General features: G+C 48.8%; 1 protein-coding gene across 1 annotated transcript in view; it reads left to right on the plus strand.

The window, feature by feature from the left end:
• HEATR4 (HEAT repeat containing 4) overlaps positions 1–10,184 on the plus strand; it is a 36,927-nt gene extending 26,743 nt beyond the window's left edge. The window contains exons 12-17 of the mRNA XM_073638800.1: positions 4,260–4,329; positions 4,461–4,647; positions 4,723–4,801; positions 8,371–8,542; positions 9,269–9,330; positions 9,600–10,184. Coding sequence (XP_073494901.1) covers positions 4,260–4,329; positions 4,461–4,647; positions 4,723–4,801; positions 8,371–8,542; positions 9,269–9,330; positions 9,600–9,758 — 729 coding nt within the window. The 3' untranslated portion in view covers positions 9,759–10,184. The remainder of the gene's footprint in view (positions 1–4,259; positions 4,330–4,460; positions 4,648–4,722; positions 4,802–8,370; positions 8,543–9,268; positions 9,331–9,599) is intronic.
• Positions 10,185–11,255: the final 1,071 nt, after the last annotated feature.

An 11,255-nucleotide genomic window follows, 5' to 3' on the forward strand; every position in this document is an offset into this window, starting at 1 on the left:
TCCGGAGGGGTTGAAGACGATTCAGCGATTCCTGGGCTTCGCCAACTATTACCGTCTCTTCATCCCACATTTCTCTTCCCGGACTGCTCCCATCTCTGCGCTCACCCGAAAGGGAGCAAATCCTAAGGAATGGCCGTCCAAAGTGGAGGAGGCCTTCCTCTCTTTAAAACAAGCCTTCTCTTCTGCCCCAGTGCTGCACCATCTGGATAGCAACAAACAGTTCTTTCTGGAGCTTGATGCTTCCTCCTCCGGAGCCGGAGCGGTGCTCACCCAGAAATCTTCATCCTGGAGAATGGTAACCTGCGGCTTCTTCTCCAAGCTCTTCTCCTCGTCTGAGAGCAACTACTCCATAGGAGACCGAGAACTGCTAGCCATCAAATTGGCGCTGGAGGAGTGGCGTTACCTGCTTGAGGGGACTCTGCACCCGGTGGTCATCTATACTGACCACAAAAACCTGGCATATATACAGAATGCCCAAAGACTCAATCCGCGTCAGGCCCGGTGGTCTTTGTTCTTCGCCCACTTCAACTTTACCCTACATTACCGGCCGATGCCTTGTCCCAATCCTTCCTGTCTTCCAATCAAGAGGAGGAGATTATGCATATCATCGATCCCTCCAAAGTGATGAATGTGGCCCCCTTGGACCTGTCTCGTCTCCCACCCGGTAAGACGTTTGTAGCGGTTCCGGATCGTAAGAACGTTCTTCACTGGGGTCATTCATCCAAACTAGCCAGCCATGCTGGCCAGAAGAAGACCTTCCTGCTCATCACCCTGCATTACTGGTTGCCTACCCTGCGCCAGGATGTGGTAGACTTCGTCACGGCCTGTTCGTCCTGTGCCCGCAACAAGGTTCCCAGACATCTTCCAGCCGGCCGTCTCCTGCCTCTTCCCGTACCTGCTGCCCCGTGACAACACAGTGCTATGGACTTTATTACTGATCTTCCTGTTTCTGCCGGTTGTACGGTCATTTGGGTGGTCGCCGACCGCTTTTCTAAAATGGCCCACTTCATCCCTCTGCCTGGTCTCCCGTCTGCATCTGTGCTGGCTAAGGACTTCATCCATCACATCTTTCGTCTCCACGGCCTACCCCTCCACATTATGTCTGATCAGGGGGTCCAGTTCTCTTCGCGCTTCTGGAGAGTTACGTGTAAGCTGCTGGATGTCACCCTGGATTTCTCCTCTGCTTACCATCCACAGTCCAATGGCCAAGTGGAACGTATCAACCAGATCCTTACCAGCTTCCTCCGGCACTTCGTCAACGCTCACCATACCGATTAGGTAGAGCTCCTACCATGGGCCGAGTTCTCCTATAACAACCATGAGAGCGAATCTTCTTCCAAGTCTCCGTTCTTTGTGGTCTACTTGCAACATCCCCGGATTCCTTTTCCCGTTTCCGCTTCAGTGGACAACCCCGCCGCGGAGTCTCTGGTCAGCAAATTTTCCACTATTTGGGAGGACACTAGATCCGCACTTCTTCAATCCTCCGAGCGGATGAAGAGACATGCGGATAAGAGACGTCTGGATCCGCCTCAATTCCGTCCAGGAGACAAGGTTTGGCTCTCCTCCAAACATGTTAGTCTCAAAATACTCTCCTTTAAGTTGGGTCCACGGTTCATCGGTCCTTTTGAAGTCCTCAAGCAAATCAACCCAGTAGCCTACAAGTTAAAACTCCTGGCCACCTTACGGATTCCCAACTCCTTCCACGTATCTCTCCTCAAACCAGTTGTGCTTAATTCTTTTTCCGACAATCCAGGTACCTCCCCAGTTCTGGTCTCCGCTGAGGACGTCTATGAGGTAGAGAACATTCTGGCCACCAAGAGGGTAAAAGGTAAAACCTTTTTTATGGTGGATTGGAAGAGGTTTGGCCCAGAGGAGAGAACTTGGGAACCCAGGGAGAACATCCACGCCCCGCTTCTCCTTAAAAAATTTCTTTCAGGCCTAAAGAAGAGGGGGCGTAAGGGGGGGGAGGGGTACTGTAGTATCGGCGTCTCTGCCCCCTGACAGGCAGAGACGCCGTCCCTCTTTCCGCCGCGCTCCCCGCCTGGTGTCCTCCGGCACTCCTGCTTCTGCTGCTGCCGGCGCGCGCAGCTTCCCGGGCACTGTGCTTAGGGCGCACGCGCTCCCTCTTAAAGGGGCCGCGCGCGCCGTCCTAAGGAGTCCCCAGCCAATGGCCGGAGGACCTCTCATATATAAGGCACCTCCTCCAAAATGGAGATGCCCGTGCAAGGTTGTAGCTTTGTATGTTAAACTCTGCTTCAGCCCTCAGGTCCCGCTGCTAGCCTGACTACCAGTCCAGCCTGCTAGCCTGACTACAAGTCCAGTCCGTCTGCCTGACTACAAGTCCAGCCTGCCAGCCCGCTTACCTGGAAGCACCTGCCTGTTACCTGCCGTGCCTACCAGCCAGCCTACCTGGAGGCTCCTGCCTGTTACCTGCCGTGCCTACCAGAACGCCTACCTGGAGGCTCCTGCCTGTTTCCTGCCGTGCCTGCCAGCCCGCTTACCTGGAAGCATCTGCCTGTTACCTGCTGTGCCTACCAGCCAGCCTACCTGGAGGCTCCTGCCTGTTACCTGCCGTGCCTACCAGCCAGCCTACCTGGAGGCTCCTGCCTGTTTCCTGCCAGCCCGCTTACCTGGAAGCATCTGCCTGTTACCTGCCGTGCCTACCAGCCAGCCTACCTGGAGGTTCCTGCCGTGCCTGCCAGCCCGCTTACCTGGAAGCACCTGCCTGCTACCTGCCATGCCTACCAGCCAGCCTACCTGGAGGCTCCTGCTTGTTACCTGCCGTGTCTGCCAGTCCGTCTGCCCGGATCACCCGTCAGCCTGCCTGCCGTGCTCATCTGCTGTACCGGTCAGTCCCTGCCTTCTGACCTGTGGGAGTCACCTGCTCTCATACAAGGTCGGTCCCAGAGTAGCACCTGGTCCCTCTGCTCAGTCCTTCCCTGGTCACGGAGTCGATTGAGCCGCCGTACGACCTTGGTCGGTTCGAGTTGATACCTAGTTATTCCCCTCTGGTCCCTCCTTGCACCGCAGCACAGAGGTTCCACCACCCGGATCCTTAACACTCCTGGGTCTCCTGCCAAAGTGTTTAATTTCATTCAAATGTCAACGGATAGTTCGCGCTGACACTGATGCACCCTGAGCCTGCAGCACAGCTTGAATTTCTTTGGAACTTGATTGGAGCTGCTTATCCACCATCCGGACTATCCTGCATTGCAACCTTTCATCAATTTTTCTCTGCGTCCAGGGAGATTACCTACAGTGCCATGGGGTGTAAACTTCTTGATTATGTTTCGCACCGTGGACAAAGGAACATCACTGGAGATGGACTTGTAACCTTGGGATTGTTGATATTGTTCAACAATTTTGGTTCTTAAGTCTTGGAAACAATGATAGCCGGAGATTGTTCTGGAGACCACAAGGGCAACGCCTTGAAGAGGCCTTCACAAGGAAATAACACACCGGTCCTACTCCCAGAATTATGCTATGGGGTGGCATAATGTACAGTAGCCAGACCCCTCTAGTCTTCATTCTACGTGTACTAGCAGCTTAGCATTACATTAATTTGGTCGTGGAGCCATTAATATGGCCATTTCCCCCAAGTGTTCCAGGAACCATTTTTCAAAACAACACAAGACCGCATGTTGCTCGTACTGCTGTGAGCAGCCTGTGTGGCCTAAACGTTCTACCATGGCCTGTAGTGTCTCCTCGTTTATCTCCCATCGAGCACATCTGGGACGTCATTAGTCAGTAATTGCACAGGAAGCTGCCAGCAGCGGATCTTGATGATTTTCCCAGGTACATTCAGCGTGGCAGAACGTTCCTCAGACGACCATTAATAACCTCATTGATAGCAGCCGAGGCTGTAAGTGCGGGGATTTCTACACGTGGCGCTCATACTCCATACTGAATAAATCGAGATGTTTTGAAAATATAGTTTCCATTTATTCATCATTTGCAGATCATGTCTTTCCATCCTGTGATTTCCATAGTTCCAGGACTTTTCCTTCTTGGTATTGTCATCTCAATGTAGAGGAGTGTAATATATGATGCTAGATGGATAACAGAGTATATAAAACCACAATGACTCTATGTACTATATAATACATGACTATAGATAAGTAGAGCAAAAATGGCAAAGAATTAGATTTGGAGTAAATTGTAGAATAGTTTTCTAAGCAGTAATGTTTCCTGTTTTAGATGAATACATTATCACTAGCGTCACTTTTCCATTATTAATATATCGCACTGCGTTTTCCTAGGTCATGAATTGTCTCTATCATCTTGTTCAGAACGATCCAGTTTGGAAAATCCAGGCGCATGCAATCAAAGGTTAGTGATGCGTGCACCCCGTTATATATGTTATGCGGAGGGGGCACTAACTTCTGTGCATATAGTGTATAGTGAAGATATATGACGTTGGAGTTCTGTATATGTCATTGAATGTATTCTATTCTTTCTAGCTTTAGGAAAGATTGGGCACATTACTCCACGGGTGACAGGACTTATGTTGCGGGCCGTACGGGCCAAAGAGCCTGGGGTGCGGATAGAGGCCTATCGCTGCATCGCAACCTTACACTTGTGCGACTGTGAAGTTCAACGTGCCCTTCAGGACAGAGTGTTACTGGAGTGCAACGAGCTCGCCCGTAGGTGAGAATCAGGGATTTCTTAAGAAAAAAAAGCATTAAGGTATTTTGGCCTTTTAACTCCTTTTCTGCCATCTAGGGAGGTGAGACAGACGTTGACGGCATTGAATATGGCAAATAATGGCAACCGGGAGATGATGTCACAAGTCAAGCATCAGGTGAGGGATATTACATCTGGATTCACAATTAGCATTAGCTTTGGAATCGCATGAATCCAAAAACTAATTAAAGGGAATCTATCAGCAGGCTTTTGCTTTGTAATCTGTCGGCAGCATGATGTAGGGGCAAAGACCCTGATTCTAGCGATGTATCACTTAGTTTACTGGGTGCAATAGTTGTGATAAAATCACAATTTTCTTTGCTGCAGTTCTCGGGAATGCTGAGCTGTGTATAACCCCGCCCACACCACTGATTGGTAGAAAGCTGCCAATCAGTAGGGGGCGTGGGTGGACCAGGAGGTACCAGACACCTAGTCCTGTAGTGATAATCTCCTGCTGATAAAACACTGATTGCATTGAACAAACATCCCAGTAAGTGACACATCACTGGAATCATGGTCTCTGTCCCTACATCATGCTGATCTCAGATTAAATAGCAAAAACTTGGTGAAAGAGTACCTTTAATGGTTTGATACTTTACGGTTTAGATATTTAGAAAAAAAAAATACAGAAATCGGGGGAAGTAATGATCACACTTCATCTTCTAATGATTGGGGAGGTGCCCCAGGGCTGGACACTGGAGTTAAATGAAATATTTTAATTGTACCTAGGTCTGGCATTCACTTATGTACTCTGTGGCAGCCAGACCACGGCAGTGTGAACTTTAGTGGCGTAAATTGTACTGAATCTGTCTTGACCACGCTCCATCTGTGTGATTTGGACTGGCGAAAAAAATCTGTAACACTTTTACTTTTAGAAAGAGCGACACACTTGTCCATTAATATGCTAGATCAGAGGTCCCCAACCGCCGGTCCGCGGACCAGGACCGGGCCGTTGGGGTTTTTCAGCCGGTCCGCGGCGCCGCTGAGTCCTAGGGCCGGCGTCAGCACCCGGGCAAATGCCGGGGCCCTGAGCAGGCAGAGGGGCCCACTGGCGGTCGCGCACCCCGCTGGGCTATGGGCGGAGGAGAGCGGTGTCAGCGCCCGCCCTTCTCCGCCGCTTGCTCAGGGCCCCGGCAGCTGGATACTTACCTCTCCCCGTGCCTCCGCAGATCAGCTGTCTTCCTGCTCTGCGCTCCCTGTGACGTCTCAGGTCAGAGGGCGCGGTGACGTCTTTACACCGCGCCCTCCCCTGAGCCGTCACAGGGAGCGCTGAGCGGGAAGAAACGACAACGCTGGAGTTCGGAGCCGAGCAGCGAGCGGCGGGCAGCAGGTAGCAGGTGAGGAGAAGGGAGGTGAGTATTTGATTTTTTTTTTTTTTTTAATGTATGGAGGCATGGGGCAGTATAAAGAGAGGGGGGGACATCCTGCATGGGGCATTATAAAGAGGAGGGGTGACAGCCTGAATGGGGCATTATAAGGTGGGGAACAGCCTGCATGGGGCATTATAAGGTGGGGAACAGCCTGCATGGGGCATTATAAGGTGGGGAACAGCCTGCATGGGGCATTATAAAGAGGGGGGGATTCCTGCTTGGGGCATTATAATGAGGAGGGGTGACAGCCTGCATGGGGCATTATAAATTGGGGACCAGCCTGCATGGGGCATTATAAAGAGGGGGGATTCCTGCTTGGGGCATTATAATGAGGAGGGGTGACAGCCTGCATGGGGCATTATAAGGTGGGGACCAGCCTGCATGGGGCATTATAAAGAGGGGGGATTCCTGCTTGGGGCATTATAATGAGGAGGGGTGACAGCCTGCATGGGGCATTATAAGGTGGGGACCAGCCTGCATGGGGCATTATAAGGTGGGGAACAGCCTGCACGGGGCATTATAAAGAGAGGGGGGGACATCCTGCATGGGGCATTATAAAGAGGAGGGGTGACAGCCTGCATGGGGCAGTATAAAGAGGAGGGGTGACAGCCTGCATGGAGCATTATAAAGAGGAGGGGTGACAGCCTGCATGGGGCATTATAAAGAGGGGGGGTGACAGCCTGCATGGGGCATTATAAAGAGGGGGGGTGACAGCCTGCATGGGGCAGTATAAAGAGGAGGGGTGACAGCCTGCATGGGGCAGTATAAAGAGGAGGGGTGACAGCCTGCATGGGGCATTATAAAGAGGGGGGGCAGCCTGTATGGGGCATTATGTGGGGGGTAACAGCCTGCATGGAGCATTAAAAGGGGGGGGGCCTGTATGGGGCATTATGTGGGGGGGAACAGCCTGCATGGAGCATTATAAGGGGGGGGGGGCAGCCTGTATGGGGCATTATGTGGGGGTAACAGCCTGCATGGAGCATTAAAAGGGAGGGGCCTGTATGGGGCATTATGTGGGGGGTAACAGCCTGCATGGAGCATTATAAGGGGGGGACAGCCTGTATGGGGCATTATGTGGGGGGTAACAGCCTGCATGCAGCATTATATGGGGACCGGTATCCTGTATGGAGCGTTATATGGGGGCCAGTATCCTGTATGGAGCGTTATATGGGGGCCAGTATTCTGTATGGGGTCTTATATGGGGGCAAGTATTCCGTATGGGGCCTTATATGGGGGCAAGTATTCCGTATGGGGCCTTATATGGGGGCAAGTATTCCGTATGGGGCCTTATATGGGGGCAAGTATTCCGTATGGGGCCTTATATGGGGGCAAGTATTCCATATGGGGCCTTATATGGGGGCCAGTATTCCGTATGAAGCGTTATATGGGGGCCAGTATTCCGTATGGGCGTTATATGGGGACCAGTATTCCGTATGGAGCCTTATATGGGGGCCACTATTCTGTGTGGAGCGATTCACCGGTTTCTGAGCTATTGTAGAATTTACAATAGATATCACTCATGAAGTGAAATCCTTGGCCTTGTACTATATATATATATTTCTCCGCCGTATCTCTGCATCATGAATCGTGGTATGTGTTAAAGGGGCCCACTGAGACTCTTTCGCCCGGGGCCCAGAAAAACCTGGAGCCGGCCCTGCCGCTGACAGCTAGCTCCGCGGCCCTGCGCCTGGTCAGAACTCGCTCTGTGTGGATTTATAATGTTTTCTGCCATAGCCGTGACAGCTCGCAGCGTCCGGCAGAGAACATTATGCAGGACGGGGTGGGGCGTCGGGCGGGTCTTAGTGACGCAGCCCTCCACAGCACAGCATGGTACCTGTTGTACGTCACGGGGCGGGTCTTAGTGACGCGGCCCTCCTGCACAGCATGGTGTGTTCCTGACGGGGTGGGGCGGCAGGCTCTCCTCACTGACACGCCCCCGGCAGAACATGTTATGTGGGGCGTGCTGGGGCAGCAGACTGGCTTCAGTGACGCGGCTCCCGGTACCGGTGTTCAGTGTGTAGCGCTGCTAAGCAGCAGCGCTGTATACACTGACGCTCAATGTACAATGCTGCTACTTAGCAGCGCTGTACACCGAGGTCCCGCCAGCATCCTCCCCATACAGCTCCACCCCTCCATAACCCCACCCCCATATGACCAAAGCCCCGCCCCCACCCCCACCGGGCCATGGAAAACTGGTCTTGCTTAAAGCCGGTCCCTGGTGCAAAAAAGGTTGGGGACCTCTGTGCTAGATGACTCGTCCTGCCGATGCCAGCTCTTTCTTTTGTACCAATGTCCATTGTATTTTATGGTTTCTCAGTTATCAAAGCTGTGTCAGAAGGAAGTGTTGTTTCCTAAAGTGCTGAGGATGGATGAAGATCTGGCGTCAGAGCAAACAGCGCTGGGACAAGTGCTGCCCAACACTCCTGCCTGGAAGCACAAGATGCAAGAACGGGGACATTTATGCGATATTGCGGAGAAAACTTTGTCAGGTACATAGACAGCAACTGGACAAATCCCATAATAGAACAAGGTTGTACAATGGCCAATTTCATACCTCATTTTATAATCCAACATGATGTCCGGACCAGACGTAAGAGGTACCGGGCACTAGGTTTTCCTAATATAAACTGAAGACACCACCTTAACTGCTCCATTACAGCAGTCCATCAACTTGATTTACTCTGATTCCAGAGATGCATCACTTACTAGGCTGTGTGTTGCTGTTTCAATACAATCAGTGTTTTATCAGCAGGAGATTATCACTACAGGACAAGGTGTCTCGTGCCTCCTGGTCCAACCCCGCGCCAACCACTGATTATCAGCTGTCAGTATGCAGTGTACATAGAAAGTTGCCAATCAGCAGTGGGGGCAGGGTTATACACAGCTCAGCATTCAGAGCTCTGCTAGATCTGCAGCAGAAAAAACAGGGATTATATCACAACTGCTGCTCCCAGTAAACTAAGGGATACATCACTGGAATCAGGGTCTCTGTCCCTACATAATGCTGCTGTCAGATTACATAGTAAAAAACCTGCTGACAGATTCTTTTTAAAGGTGGTGGCTTTTGTATATATAAGGAAGGAGGGTATGTATAGGTCAGGAGACCTGTAGCTGGTCCATACTCAAACCAGTGTGAACAGTGGACAGCACAGATTTACACTCAGTTGTCAGTTTACGCTATAGTCTACTATCATTGTCATTCTTTTCCTTTTCAGGGCAAAGTTGTCCATCAGCCACGTCCGGTACGGAGTACCAAAGTACCGATACCGAGCTGCAGGTATAGTATACCATCTGTATATTGTGGTCTTATTGTAATTAATGTGCATGCTATTGGAAACAAACACACAAATAGTAGAGGACTTTTAATAAAGACTATTTATTGCATTTTTTTTTTTATTTTTAATTTTAGATGTCCGATAAAGGGAGACCAGATTGTGAGCCCTACATATGGGAGGATTGTGTGCACTGGTGTATATGCACAGTGTGTAATATATAAATATATGTGTAATATAAAAATGTAAGTGAAGCTGTATATATGTTTTCCAGGTACTAATGGAGAATGAATCAGGATCGGTGTCTCATCAGACCGTGAACAGCGCACATAATACGTCTCCGCTATCTATTACTACAGGAGGAACGACGCGCAGCAACATCCTCCATTCTAAACTGAAGCCAACGCCAAGCATAAAATCACTAAATCTGTAAAACATGCTCCATAACAAAAACACTGGATTTGTTTAGTTTATTTTTTTTCATTTTAGGGGCTCATCCCATTGAGCTCAGCCCCTACACTGCCGATCCAGTGGCGGTTCCTTCTGCATACCTAAAAAACAGGATCCAAACCACAGAGCCAGTGAGAATAATCACACAAAATATGCAACTGCTGAGGCAGTTTGTGCTCCTTTCGGCCGGTGTCTGTCTAAAGTTTATAGTTTGAACTCAGTTTGTATGATTATACTCAATGGCTGCGGGGATCCTCGAAAAACAGGATGCAGAGGGCTCGCCGATGACAATGTGAACAGACCTTTAAAATGTCTCTTTCCTGGTTAATTTAAGATCTCTATAGGTATTGGAGATCCTAATACACAGCCTCAGAATTAAATAAGCACTTTGTTAAAAAAAAAAAAACCCCCAAAACAAACAAAACAAAAATATAATACACAGATATATAATATATCTTTATTTGTATTTGTGATGGACTTTGAGAAAATAGTTGCGCAGTTAAAAAATCTTACCAATTGCTTTATTCTTGATTTATCAGCTGGGTTCCTTGGGTTGAACAATGTCTTCTCAAATCATACAGTGGTCCCTTATAAAGGCTTACATCACAACTGTCACAAGAGTGCATATACACCGCCGAAGCAGAATGGAGTTGATAAATCAGGAATAATGAAATGAATCAGACTTAGTTGCACAATTATTCACATAAGGTCTATTACCATCAGAGCAAAGACAAACATTTTTCCTGTAGTGCTTCCTTAAAGTTGTGCCACCATAAATAATACTTGACCAGCTGATCTCCCACTATCAGGACAGAATGGAATGGAGCTTGGTATTTATTGAATGCAGCATAATTTTTAATAAATGTAAATTACAAAACCATTTATATTTCCAGTTTCTGCTTTGTTAAAAATATTCTTTATGGTGGCACAACCCCTTTAAGTGATAACATTCTGCCTGCTTGCAGCCAACACTAGGGGGAGCTCACTGCAGACAGATGTATACAGACTTCTGAACTCCTTAATAAATACGGCTTTACTGAGATTTATGTAGTCAGAAAATTTTAGCATTTTGCCTGCATGCGTATTTTATAAAACAGAGCTCCAAAACGCATTTTCCAAAACTAATTGGTTGGAACTTTGTTGTATCTTGTTAATCACGTCCCGCATTGCAGTTGGGATTTTTATCTGTCATTCAGACATCTATGCCGGTTGAGTTATGGCACATATTACAGGGATGGGCAATTAATTTTCCCCCGAGCGGCCACAGAGACAGCAACTGTTGTGGAGGGCCGAACCAATAGTCTGAAATTAATTCTGCTCAATATTAATATTTTTTTTATAAACTTTTTCTTTATTTATTCAGTAAAACAAAAAAAAAAAAACAAACAACAAAATACAGGAATAAAGCACTAACCGTGGCAGATAAATCAATATTGATTATAAATATTTATATGAATATTATTTCTATCACTTAATATTG

Source organism: Phyllobates terribilis, unplaced genomic scaffold (assembly GCF_046119375.1).
Source record: "Phyllobates terribilis strain yellow unplaced genomic scaffold, ASM4611937v1 Scaffold_7__3_contigs__length_470593459, whole genome shotgun sequence".
Taxonomy (NCBI): domain Eukaryota; kingdom Metazoa; phylum Chordata; class Amphibia; order Anura; family Dendrobatidae; genus Phyllobates; species Phyllobates terribilis.